This window comes from Oryza brachyantha, chromosome 7 (genome assembly GCF_000231095.2).
Source record: "Oryza brachyantha chromosome 7, ObraRS2, whole genome shotgun sequence".
NCBI lineage: Eukaryota > Viridiplantae > Streptophyta > Magnoliopsida > Poales > Poaceae > Oryza > Oryza brachyantha.
Window position 1 is genome coordinate 16,334,978 of NC_023169.2, and position 12,981 is coordinate 16,347,958.

Below are 12,981 nucleotides of genomic sequence, written 5' to 3' on the forward strand. Positions count from 1 at the left end.
CCCACCAAATCCGCCACCTCTCCCCGTCGATTCCGCCTCAGATCGGCGCGGCGCGGCGCGAGGCGAGGAGCCGCCGCGAGATCGGCCGGCCGATCAGCTCGCGTGGTCTCGCCGGATCACCGGATCAGGTTGGTTCACCGTAGCCGCCACCATCGACGATGGCTATGGAGACGCCGCCGCCGTTCCAGGAGTCCGCCCACTGCGACGTCTGCGGCTGCACCTTCACCACCTTCCGCCGCCGCGTATGGCTCATCTCCCTCGTCCCTCCCTCACCCTCTCTGGCGCATGCTGTCCCATGGATCGTAGATCGGGTGGGGGGGGAGTAGCGCGTCTCTGATCCCTGACCGATTTTGTGTTCTTGCAGCATCACTGCCGCAGCTGCGGGAGGACGCTCTGCCACGAGCACTCTTCGTACCACATGGTAAGAGGAATTCGTAAATTGAAGTTGTTTTTTTTTTGCTGGATTTCGCGAGATATTGTGCTTGATCAAGCAGTGTAAATTGCCTGTGGGTTTGTGGTTGCGAGCCTCATCTCCTTTGCTTCGATTCGTTGCAGGCTCTGCCGCAGTACGGGATATACACGGACGTGAGAGTCTGCTACGATTGCTTCAACAAATCCCCTAGGTAGCTAGGCCTTGTATGATTTATATCACTGCTAGTACAATCTAATTTGTCTATTATACTGTGCTTATGTCTGGTCTATATTAATTATTGATGTCCTGTATAATGTTGCAGTCATGGGGGTGTTGGCAACGCTGGATCACCTGGAAGTGTATCTAGTGCAGCCGACTCCTTTTCAGGGTTAAACTTGGGTAAGGACGATGCTTCATCACCTACGAAAAACTCAACGTTTCACAGTGTAGCTCCTGTTATTGAGTGCAAATGTGGAATGCCTTTGTGTATATGTGAGGCACCGAAACCGGAACCTGCACCTGTAAAGGTAGATGACAATCCATTTTATTTTATCAACACCTCAGCTTTGTGTGCCTCTGCCTAATGATGATCAATATGCAGCAGATTATCAGCACAACTTCCTCAAGTGCACCGTCAAATCCTAGGCCAAAAAAATCTTCTACCAACCAACAATCTTCTGAATCAAGTGCCAAGAAGGCTTCGGCCACTTCAAGCAGCAACTCAAGGTTCGTTTGAATTCACTTTCCTCCATTCTGAAGAGGAATGCTTGGTTAATCCATGTGTCATATGCTCATATATCTCTAGTAATATTTGTAGTACTACTTAAGTATGTGCTTAGCTTTTAAGCTTCATCTGGCAGATCTAAAGGCATATTTTGGTCATTATTTTACTGCCTTCACATTTGTAATTGAAACATCAACATATCTGCATTAGGCACAGGTGTTCAAATTGATCGTCAGATCTCTTGGTATTATCTGATTGTTGTTGTTGCAGCTCATTCTTAAATCTTGGCCTGATGAGCAATGATAACAATGATAAGGATCTTTCTGAATATGATGTTACTGGGGAGGTAAGTTTTTTAATTTCTCAGCAGCTCCCCTTTTATTCTATTTTTCACCATACAGTACAAGCCGTATTTAGGGCCTGGCAAAGTTGAAATGACCCACTTGTTATCCCTTTTAGGGACTGAGGGAAGCAATTAAGAGTGGGGATATTAAAGCTGTCAAGAAACTTCTCAGCCAGGTAATTATTCTCTCTTGTCTGATTTTGTCAACTTAATTCTTACATTCAACACTGGGCAGGGAGTCGATTGTAACTACTGCGATAAGCAAGGATTTACTTTGCTACATTTGGTATGTGCTCTTTTATTATCTCCCTTTTGGTTGACTTTTATGCTGTACCATTATATCATTTCTTAAATACCTCCATAGAACAGATAAAAGGAGTAACATAATTTGCTGTGTAAAGACAAAAGCATATCCATGTATCACGATAACATACAAAAAGAATGCTTTGGTACGGAAAGTAACATATCTGCCAATCAATGAAATATCCAAGAAAGAATTGTGTAAATCAGTTTCTTTTGGTCGATTTAGTTGCTTCATTATATGTAGATTGCAGATCTATGTACATCTCCATACAATCGAGAAACCCTCATCCCAGCAAGAGCACCTATCCTAGTTCATTTGTGAACAATCTAGTTGTGTTTTGACACATACATCTCAAATACATACGAGGAAATCACTGTCTAATGTACATCCGTTTATGGACAATTGCAGGCGGCACTATTTAACCAGACAGAGATTGCTCTTATTCTCATAGATAATGGAGCAAATGTTCAGAGCAAAAATGGGCAAGGTTGGTTCTTTTTACTATTTAAACCCATCTGTACAACAGTTCAACGGAATGTCTTATCTGAATTTTGCTTGAAGTGCAAGATAGTAGCTTTTACCTTCTTAAGGAAAATACTTATATGTTAGTATGACCTCAGGAGCCTTTTTATGCTTTTATTATGTTCTCAAGGTCATTTTGGGGTAGAATAAAAGCAGTGCTATGTATCTGGTCTTTCGGGGCTTCATAGCATGCTTAGCTGATGTTAGTCAGTAGCGTGATATGTTTAGCCTGTGGAAGCCATTTTTTTTGGATTAATCTTCGCAGACCATTTTTGGTTGGTGTATTATTTGCACTTGTACCAAATCCTAGTCTTGGGACCAATGCTCATTTCAGTTCATCTATAGATATTTCTGCCAGCGCTGGAGTTGTTAACATACTAACAATCATCATGAATATTGTTGCGCAGGGGAAACTCCATTGGATTGTGCTCCAGCCATGCTGCAATACAAAATGCGCCAGAGGATGGAAGAACTTGCGGCATCACACACAGCGACCTGAGTGACCTGCACTCCTCTCGTTCAGTGCCAAAAGTTAAAAAAAAAAAATGGTGCCCCCCTCTGCATATGGCCCTGAATAAAACCTGTTTTAACAACCTCGAGAGCCGTTTTTTTGTTGTGGGTATAGTAGTATTTTGAGCCTGGCACCATCGCCTGTAAAACACCGAAACTCATAAGGTTTTTGCCCGCTAAAGATAATTTATTCTGTTTAACCTTACCAGTCATCGTGTATCCGTATGTTGATGAAAAATTTGTCCTGGTTTAATACAAGGAGTATTACCCGCATTTTGTTCCCGGAGGGGTAGAAGTCAGAGCATAGCTTGGTACAGCTTTGGCCTCGTCGTTTTGCTTCTTAGAGAAATAAGCACAAAACGTGTTTTCTGAAAAAAAAATAATTTGTAAGCAAAACCTTTATATACGTGTCTATAGAAAATATGTAAAATAAACTATGATAAAAAACCATAAAATTAAATCTAAAATTAAAATTAAGTTCTAAAATTTAAATTTTGGCAGTCGGTGACGCAGCGGCACTTATTTTCTTTATTCCGGGCACCTACGGACGGAAAATATCTGGTTACTGTCTCACTAAATCCAGCTCCATTCCGCCTCACTGCTCGTGATGTGACTAGCCCTAAGCCCGCGAGTTGATCTTTTGAAAATAACTGATCACCCCAATCCATTGTTTACGCTTAGGTTGTAGTAATATTCTGCTAGTAGTAAGCTGTAGTGAAAATTTAAATTGTAATGTCTAATTCAAGTTTGATTTAGGGATTTCTAAAATCATAGTTTACTTTAAAAGTATTTCTTTCTGCTCCCTCGGGTGAAAAATATTTATCACCTCAGTCCATTGTTTACGCTTAGCCAGCCACGTACAGCAGCGTGCAGAGACGATCACACCTTAAACTTTTTATCTATAAAATTTAAGGACTAAATTCAAAATATGTTTAAAATAAAATTATATGAAGTTTTAAACTAAAATATTTTAAAATTTAAATAAGATTACGAAAGAGCCACCCATTCCCACTGCTACCCGCACGCAGTAGGGCTGAAAACGGAGCGGATAGTTTCCGTCCGCTCCCGAAAAAAACGGATACGGAGGTAGCTCGGAGCGGATATTTCTCGGATAATTCGGATACGGATACGAATACGGATAATTTTTTTCGGATACAAATACAAATACGGTATGACAGTTTTCGACGGATACGGATATCCGAAGATTGTAATGAGCGGATATCCGCGAACACCTGAAATCAGTTCAGCCCACTTAATTCCAGGTCTCACCCATCAACCAATTTACTAAAAATTGCTTTGTGCTATTGGACTATCAGTATTTGTTAGAACTCATTATATGCTATGTGGTGGACTTATGTCACTTATATGTTACCCGTGAAACTAAATGTAACGTGTTAAATCTATGTTGATGCCTAAAATAACAGCTATCTCGATTAAGTTAGCTATATATGTGTGCTATTTGTCTCTACGAACGGTTTGAGTGGTTTGTATGCTTCGAGAAATATTTGTTTTCGTATTCGTGTTCGACTACATCCGATCCTTATTCGTATTCGAGATAATTTGTATTTGTTTCTGTATCCGAGATATTCGTATCCGTTTTCATATCCGTCTAAAATATGAAAACAAATACGATACGTGTAGTATCCGTCTGTATTCGCTCCTTTTTCAGCCCAGGCAGCACGCCAACGCCGCTGTCCGAGACAGATATTTTTACCCCCAGAGCACCCACGTGGAAAAAGCGACGCCACGGCGGATAAAAGAGTACGCCCCCCCCCCCCCCCCCCTCCTCCCCGTCGCCGCCGGCCGGACGCGACCGCCGCCACGCGCATTTCCGTTTTTCCAGCGACGCGGACGGACGAGACGACGCCGAGCAGCTAGGATTTTTGCGCGGTACGGTGTTTGCTTCTGCTGTGTGCTCTTACGATGCTGTGCTTGTTTGTGCGGGTGCTGATGCGGTTGGTGGTGGGGGCGATTTTTTTTGGGGGGTATAGGTGAATTTGTGTGTTCTGCGGGAAGAGAAGTTGGGGAGATGATGGAGGAAGGGATGGCGGTGGCGGATCTGCGGGAGATGGTGCGTCTGCCGGTAAATTTTTTTCTCTTCTTCGTACAATCTTTTTGGCGGGATTTTTTTTTTTTTGGGCTGCTGTGATGGGAATTTAGGTTATTTGAGCTGTTAGTTTTGGTGATGTGAATGAGCAGATAGGGTAGGGTTTGGATTTGAGCCAAGGATCTACTGCACGCTGGATGCTAGTATTAGCTGGCCATTTCGTTGTCGTTGCCTTGTTGGTATCATCTGCGAAGAAATGAAGGAATTGAACAGAAGAACGGGGAAGGTATAGAATTTGAGGGTTGTGAAACGGGTGATTTCTAGATGCAAGAGAAAAGGTGCCTGAAAGCTGTTAGTTTGTGTAGAATATGATATGAGTCAATGCTTTAGCATTCAAGATCACTTGCTGCCCCAAGTTCCAAGCCTCCAAATGATTCATGTTAGATTTTTACCGAGAAACTTAAGCATACTGTTTTCTTAGTTGGTGGAACGACCAGCTGGAGCATTTATCCTCCAAATGATTCATACTGTTTTCTTAGAAAGTTTATATGGGATGGAACTAGGGGACTTTGTCATTTATAAACTTCATTACTCTTTTACGAATAAATTAGTTAATAAACATAATAAAACTTTGACCACTGTAGAAGAATTGTGGTGAAATTATGGAAGATCGTTTATTTTATTTATGAACTCCATATCAAACTGGCCTCTACTTTTTCTGGAAGGACCACTATACTAGGTTGTACTATATAATGCACAACCATTCTTTATTCCTTTTTTCATTGTTCTTCTGGAATATTGACACATGTTAATATTATCATTCTGAGAGTTAAATGCATGTTTAATAACTTTACCAGTGGGTTGAGACGACCTGCGGCATTTAATTAACTGCGGGAGCGTGCTTCTCCTAGAGCCTGCAGAGCTTTTTTGGATTGAAGCTTTGGTCAGCCGCCCCTCAACTGGGGACTTTACCACCGTGCTACAAGCGAGTTTGCAGAGTTAAATGCATGTTTAACTCGCATCGAAGTATTTAAAGCTGTTTATATTCACTATTGACTTGCTTTTGTATAATTAGGACCAGTAGTATTGCTTTACTGGGATTGAATACGGAATATAATGTGATCTTGATGTGCCGAAAGTTTTTGTTCTTTCCAGTCAATGAATAAGAAAATCTGAACCATGATTCATCTTCCTTAGGTTATTCATTTTACTACTGATGGCTGATTATTTTGGTTCATCTTGTACTGCCATAACTCCTGGGTGTATACTTAACTGAACAATCATATCATATTCTTCAATAAACGGACAAACCTCTGATTTTGGATGGTGTTTACATTATTAATTTATATGGAATGCCTATCACGAATTCAAGATTTATGAATTTCTTTCTTTTGCTTGCCAGGATGTTCTGGTGGTATGCACATCTGTTGGATGGACAAATGAAAAACACATGCTCTATCTTAGCTTATTGGAAGAATCTTTCTTAAGCCAATTACATGACAGTGAATACAGTTTCAAGAAGCTGTTCAATCACTCTTCAGGTGCTTGTATACATAAAGTGTCATCCAAGGGACATGTTAAAAACACAAAGGCTGAACAGGTAGAGGCAAATAATACATTCCCTCAATTTTTTACACACAAGGAAGTGTCCTCTTGTAACATATTTTTTGCTGGATCAGCCGAAGAATGGCCGACCAATGGCTTAAGATTGAATGTTGTAACATATCAAAATAACCTCTTGAATTCAAATGATATGCAGGAACATATGGATGTAGAAGGAGTTGACAGAGCTGAATCTTGGATAAAGGTTGAACATGTCAGATCACCTTGTGCACAATCTTCAATGTGCCATTTAGGCAAGAAAATACATTCCCCTTCTAGGAGTGCAGGTAGGTAATATCTGCATGATGTCTGCTTCCTTTTCAAAAGGAAAAAAAAAAGTCATAGGAAAATGTCCACTTAAATTTTCACAAAAACAGCAGTGAAGATTTCATCAAATATATGTTTTGCTGAGGAGAGATGGCATGTTTGTCTGATTTGTAGTAGTTAAAACAGTGGACTGGGAAAACCTCTTTTGAATGCTCATATTCTGTTTGTATGTCCTCCCGACCAGTCTCATGCATTATACACACCTGCAGGAATAGTTCATCCAAAAAGTGTCATGTTTTAGATTTTTCTGTACCTTATCTGTAATAGATCATGAGTGTGGAAGGTTAGTCTGTTTCATTACCTGAGTGACATGGCCAGATTTTTACAAGAGAACCACTCATGCATGTCCGTAGAGGGTTCAGATCAAAACTTCGTTGATGAGGAGACAAAAGGAAGCGGACAACCAACTGGCCGATGCAGCAAAAAACGACTGAAGTCAACTGCTATTGCAATGGATCATCAAGTAATGCAATGATCTTTCTTCAACGTTTGAGGTCCTGTATTGATAAGGGGATTTTGTTGATTTTTTTGTGGGTTTAACTATAACTAAATTTTGATCCCCTTATCCAAGCAGCACATCATCGTGTTCCATTTTGTTCATATTTTGTGGCTACATTTCTAAATTTTTGACATTAAATGGCCTGGTAGGTGGTTCCATCTGTGGAGGCAGAGTTACAGGAAGCAAGAGAAAAGGATAAAGATCCATGCCGACTTATCGGAAGTGGATGCTAGGTTGCTGGATGCTGAAGCTGGGTCATCTTCCTTCAAAGGTGACTGACCAAAAGAATAATTCCTATCCATGGAGTGATCAGCTTGACTAACACACTCACCTAGTAACTGAGATCTAGGTCATAGAGGAGAACTCACGTAGTGCCTGATGGATAGTAGGAGCACCCAAGTTTGTTTAAGGTTGGTAGACTTTTAGTCTTGAACTACTCAAGTTTCCAAGATAAGATGGTTTTGTTCGGTGTGTAGCTTTTCCAACTCTTGATAATAGTTACTATTAGGAAGCCGAAGTGTTCTGTTTAGATCCTAGAAAAGTTTTGTTTCGTGTAACTGTGACAAGCATAAACTAGCTTTTTTGTGTGTACGTAGTCAGTGAATAGCCTAATACTACTATAATTCAGAAATATGTACTCCTACCAATGTCTGATCAGCAGGAGGTTTGCATGGTTTTGCATTTGCCGAAGAACCATATTTGTATTTGTCCCTAGACAGATGAAATCCCCAAGGTTTCTGCTGGATTATGATATGGGCTCTAGATCCTTGTTATCTGAACCAGATCCCTATAGTACTGTGCTGCAGCAGTACTATCCCCTGACATGTCTTTGGGACCTATGCCTCTCGTTGCTACTTTCACATTGGAAATTTTCTCTCGTATGAGTAGCTAAACTTGAGTTCTCAATGGCTAAATTTGATAACTCATTCTTCTACTAATAAAATTGATATCTGTGGGCCCGCGTGAGTGGGATTCTCTTGTTATATACCTCTTGACAGGATTTGGAGAGTGGAGATGAAAAGTCTTGGAGATGTTCTTAGAATTCGAGTTGCCAAAACTAAAATGAATGGCTAGATTTTGATTTGAAGAGTCAAAATTTAATTATTCTCTTGGAGATGCTTTTAGATCAAGTGAAAATGAGGATGACGAGGATTTGTTCATAGTAATGAATTATATTATTAATCTAATAAATAGCTCATAACAATGTCAGACGTAGAAAGTTTCTTTGGAGATAAGCACGGATTTGTTCATAGTAATGAATTATATTATTAATCTAATAAATAGCTCATAACAATGTCAGACGTAGAAAGTTTCTTTGGAGATAAGCATATGGGCTGATTGTTTGAGTTTTTGATGCAAAAACCAAAGGGTATATTTATAAATGAAAAATAATTTGTGAATAAAATTTTTATATATGTATTTTTAGCGATTTAAAAGACAAGGTTAAAAAATAAACTTAAGTGAAAAATTTTAAAATCAACTTCAAATTTAAGCTTAACCATTTGAGTTTTAGCTTATAAGCATAAGTGAAAAGTTATGGATGATATATTAAATGTGCGCCACATAATACAGATAATCCTCAAATATTTCTCTCAATATTCCACAAAGTACGGTGCTTCATGTGGTTGGCTGTGTTTGTTCAGCCGCGCCCTGCCTGCGATTAAAGCATTCTTTCAAATGCATAGGTTTTATAGAAATTTCACATAAATTAGTTTAATTTATTTTAAAATCTTCCAAATTTTATTTAGCTCGATCAACTCGAGAGTTATTCTCTAATATAAATTTAATGATTTAACACTATTTTTATTATAGAAATATTTATATTGAAGCTCGTGAGTATGAGGTAGATATGGGTTATGATATCAAATAATTAAATAGACCATCAACCAATCAAATCTCTCCCTGCCCGACCCGGCACGGCCCATTTTTCTTTATCGTTTTACCAAAGAAGAAAAAAAAAACACACCATCGAGACGCATTGCTCTCTCGGTCTCGGTGTTTCTTCCCACGCGCCTCCCCAACGACTCCAAACCAGCCACCGCTCCGCTCGCCGCCGACGAGATCGGAGACGCGCGCAACCGCGGCCCCGGATCTCCTCCAGCATGGTACGTCACCCCTTTCCCCTCTCCCAACAGCGCGCGCGGTTTCCCTTCGGCCCAACCGGGGGGGGGGGGATCCGGGATCTGCCGGCGTTAGGGCTCGTCTCTGCTCTGTTGGGTGGTGGTGGTGGGGCGATGGACGCCAAATGGGAAGGTGAATCTCTGCGCTTTGGTGCGGTTGGGAATCGGAGTTTGTGGAGCCGTGGAGACGGTCGTGGCTGGGTGGAAGCGGAAGCGGAAGCCCTAGCTGGGTGGATCTCATCTGTCGCGACAATCTGTGGATGGTGGTAGGGGCGGTGAGATTTGGGATTTCGTAGGGTGAGCAGCTCCTGATGGATCTAGGGCAGAGAGGTGAGAGGAGCCCGTGATGAAATTCGACATGCTTAGGTGACATTTTTCTGTCTGAAATTTCGCGTGCTGTCGCCTGTCAGCCGCTGTAGTTTCGTTGTTTTCGTTTTTGTTCAGTGGTCATGTAAAGCAGTGATTTTTTTTTTAGGGTCGTGCATTGATCATCTGTCTAGCTGCTATATTGTTTTACTTACTGGGATGATTCATAGCAAGCATTGTGGGTTCCTTATTGTTTGAAACTGATGATCACATGGCACTGATTCACTGATGCAATGTGGATTGTAGTCTACTGTCAAGGGACAGACTAGGCGTGAGAGGCCTAGAGGAGCTCGCCCTCATGGCTTGACGAAACAGAAGAGGCAAGAAATAAAGGAGGCGTTTGATCTGTTTGACACAGATAACTCTGGTACTGACGTTTCTTGGTTGTGTTTTTGCTGCTTTCGGTTACCTTATTGTTAGCTCATGCTGATCAGTTGATGTATCAATCACGCTTATCTCCCAGGAACCATTGATGCCAAAGAATTGAATGTTGCAATGAGGTAAGAATGTCATGGGCATTGTTATTTTGACCATGTTTTCGTGTGTTTGTGATTGGTTGGCTATTATGCCTCTGAAATTGTTGTTTTGTTACAGAGCCTTGGGATTTGAGATGACAGAAGAGGTATAATCCTCTTTCTCCTGGTCAGTAGTGTCCTGCAGCTGTTATTTTCCTCTGGAATCCTAGAAACTATCAAACAGCTACCGAAATAGAGCACTATTGCTCATGCATTTGTGCTTACTGAATAAATTATCATAAATCTTGTATAAGTAGACTACTAATGAGCCTAATTGCTATTAGGCAGAGGCTTCCACTGAGAATTTCCATTTAGATATCTTTACATTAATTGGTTTACAAAATTTCCTGTTCATAATATGTACCACACCGTTTCTGCTGAGTCTGTACACACTGTCTCATATCTCTCCTCTAGTTTCATTACACAGGATAATCCCTTTTACTGATCCTCTGCCCTCCTCTGGGTAATGCAGCAAATCAACCAGATGATTGCTGATGTGGACAAAGATGGAAGTGGATCCATAGATTATGAGGAGTTTGAGTACATGATGACTGCTAAGATCGGAGAGAGAGACAGTAAAGAGGAGCTTACAAAAGCATTCAGTATTATTGACCAAGATAAAAATGTAAAGTTTTTACTCTTTTCACCCTTCAGTACAGCATCTGTTTTGTTGTTATTGTGCTAGAATATCGATTGATTGATTGCAACCTGTTTATATTGTCAAAAGGTCAGTTTCATATTAGTAGAAAATCAACCAAGTGTTTTCTTATTTATAATATTATTAGATTGATCAGCATCATGTTCCTTTTGTCTTAGTTCTAGACATTGAAGTTTCGCTTAATTTATTCTCTAAATTTGTCATGGAGTTCAGTGTATGAAAGCAACAAAATACTTATATTATAGCACTGCTCGGTCTGACAGAGTATCATTCTTAAGAATATTATCATAACTCAAATATATTATGGTTCTTATGCAGGGGAAGATTTCAGATGTTGATATTCAGCGAATTGCCAAGGAATTAGGCGAAAACTTCACATATCAAGAGATTCAAGAAATGGTGCAGGAGGCAGATCGAAATGGTTAGCTGTTTTCTGGGAGCTTGAAAGATTAATTTCTGTGCTCGTTGTCCAACTGAAGTATCAAGCTATTTAACTTCCTTTATGTTTTGTCACAGGCGATGGTGAGATAGATTTTGACGAGTTTATTAGGATGATGAGGAGGACTAGCTATGGTTACTAATCCTATGGGTGGCCAGGATGGTGCAGTGAGTGCAGTTGTTTTATGACCACACCAGTGTCTGCCTAATGTATAATGCTGTAGTTTATTCCGAAATTATGCTGTTCTGTATACCTTACTATGATGGCATATTTATGCACATGTTTTTATTCGACTGCGCTATCATATACTATACCGTGATTGTGATTGTGATTGCGAGCATGGGATTTTTCCTGCTACTCAAATGGTCCAGATTTACCCGGCGTTAACCTGTTGGGTATGGACTGAAATTTGGCAGTATACTTTCTGGCGAGCCTGGCGGCCAAAACCAAACTAACCCGGTGTGGTGTTGGTTCTGAAGCAAGCACATCACATCAAATGGTGGCCATCTTGTACCGAACGAGACTATACTTATTATAAACGAAATAATTTATTAACTATTGAAAATAATTTTGTAGATAAAATTTTTATATACATGTTAGCAATTTAGAAGGAGTGCTGGAAAATAAGCTATTAAAGATAACCTCAAAATCAACTCTAAAAATTAAGTTTTAATATTTAATTTTTTTCTTACTATACTCATAATCTTAAGACTAAACGATGGGAACCATACCTTGGTTACCAAATGTAGAGAGATGGGAATCATGAGTATAAAAATCGAAAAAAAGAACTGAAGAAATAACACAGCTTAGTTTGTTGGAATGAAGCCAAGTAGTAGCTTCATCCCATTTCCCCATGATTAGTTTGGTTAGGAGAATGTTAGAAATGTGAGTTTAAGATGTAGGGGCCATTAGGTCTTCTAGCGACATATAGGAGAATCGTTAGAATGAGAGTTTAAGAGGTGGACACTACTAGGATAATAAGTTTGACCATAAACTCTGGCATTTTTAAATTAGGAGGTAATCTTTCCTCAAGTGTAACTGAGTTAAACCTGAAACGTCCATACGTCTATTATCATGATTTACTTGAAAACACCGGCACATCTCATAATTCCCATCTCTTCCACCAAACAAGACAATAAGAATAAAGATGGAACTTATATGTCAGCTATTTCATTTAACTCTATCTGTTAGACTCCAAACTTATTTCCCAAAGTTAACAAAGCATATCGACGATGCTAGGAAAATATAATACTGATCACTAACATACGAGTCATACTCCCTTCATATTTTTTTTATATGACGCCGTTGACTTTTAGGTCCACGTTTGAGCATCCGTCTTATTCAAAAAAAATTATATAATTATTAATTATTTTGTTATAATATTATTTATTATTATAGAGACTTTAAGTATGCATTATAATTTTACATATTTAGATATAAATTTTAAATAAGACGAATGGTCAAACATAATCCGAAAAATCATCGGTGTCATGACTAAATATATGAAGGGAGTACGTGATACTAGGTCCACACGTGAGCAAACAGATACTAGTATCTGAATCCGGTGCTAGGAGGTGTGTTGTTTGGTTGCCA

The 12,981-nt window shown here is 39.8% G+C and overlaps 2 protein-coding genes across 8 annotated transcripts; both read left to right on the forward strand.

Annotated features, from left to right (window-relative positions):
- The first annotated feature begins 15 nt into the window (after window positions 1–15).
- Window positions 16–3,020, forward strand: LOC102713834 (vacuolar protein sorting-associated protein 27). 2 transcript variants are annotated; one of them, XM_006657900.3, is made up of 10 exons: window positions 16–242; window positions 365–421; window positions 556–623; window positions 735–939; window positions 1,014–1,138; window positions 1,407–1,482; window positions 1,596–1,655; window positions 1,715–1,765; window positions 2,192–2,270; window positions 2,713–3,020. In XM_006657900.3, exons 1-10 carry the CDS (start codon window positions 159–161, stop codon window positions 2,802–2,804), a joined length of 897 nt encoding a protein of 298 aa, XP_006657963.1. In that variant the 5' UTR covers window positions 16–158; the 3' UTR covers window positions 2,805–3,020. The 2 variants fall into 2 exon arrangements, with proteins under 2 accessions (XP_006657963.1, XP_006657964.2); XM_006657901.3 differs by having other exon boundaries at window positions 1,017–1,138.
- Window positions 3,021–4,619: 1,599 nt separating this feature from the next.
- On the forward strand, window positions 4,620–11,756 carry LOC102714570 (probable calcium-binding protein CML13). Of its 6 annotated transcripts, XM_040526066.1 has the most exons (9): window positions 6,735–6,751; window positions 7,110–7,254; window positions 7,440–7,561; window positions 10,023–10,143; window positions 10,240–10,276; window positions 10,371–10,398; window positions 10,764–10,916; window positions 11,268–11,370; window positions 11,466–11,756. In XM_040526066.1, exons 3-9 carry the CDS (start codon window positions 7,496–7,498, stop codon window positions 11,528–11,530), a joined length of 573 nt encoding a protein of 190 aa, XP_040382000.1. In that variant the 5' UTR covers window positions 6,735–6,751; window positions 7,110–7,254; window positions 7,440–7,495; the 3' UTR covers window positions 11,531–11,756. The 6 variants fall into 6 exon arrangements, with proteins under 6 accessions (XP_040381999.1, XP_040382001.1, XP_006657965.1 ...); XM_040526065.1 differs by lacking the exons at window positions 10,240–10,276; window positions 10,371–10,398; window positions 10,764–10,916; window positions 11,268–11,370; window positions 11,466–11,756 and adding exons at window positions 4,620–4,705; window positions 4,807–4,898; window positions 6,265–6,462 and having other exon boundaries at window positions 6,622–6,751; window positions 7,145–7,254; window positions 10,023–10,109; XM_006657903.3 differs by lacking the exons at window positions 6,735–6,751; window positions 7,110–7,254; window positions 7,440–7,561 and adding an exon at window positions 9,250–9,395.
- The last annotated feature ends 1,225 nt before the right edge of the window (window positions 11,757–12,981 follow it).

Bases quoted from the DNA above. Each gene is read 5' to 3' on its own strand.
- LOC102713834 (XM_006657900.3), top strand. From the start codon at position 159: ATGGCTATGGAGACGCCGCCGCCGTTCCAGGAGTCCGCCCACTGCGAC. The intron at 1,766-2,191 runs GTATGTGCTCTT...GGACAATTGCAG, and splicing joins GATTTACTTTGCTACATTTG to GCGGCACTATTTAACCAGAC. The intron at 2,271-2,712 runs GTTGGTTCTTTT...ATTGTTGCGCAG, and splicing joins TCAGAGCAAAAATGGGCAAG to GGGAAACTCCATTGGATTGT.
- LOC102714570 (XM_040526065.1), top strand. From the start codon at position 4,845: ATGATGGAGGAAGGGATGGCGGTGGCGGATCTGCGGGAGATGGTGCGT. The intron at 6,752-7,144 runs GTAGGTAATATC...GCATGTCCGTAG, and splicing joins TTCCCCTTCTAGGAGTGCAG to AGGGTTCAGATCAAAACTTC. The intron at 7,255-7,439 runs GTAATGCAATGA...ATGGCCTGGTAG, and splicing joins CTATTGCAATGGATCATCAA to GTGGTTCCATCTGTGGAGGC.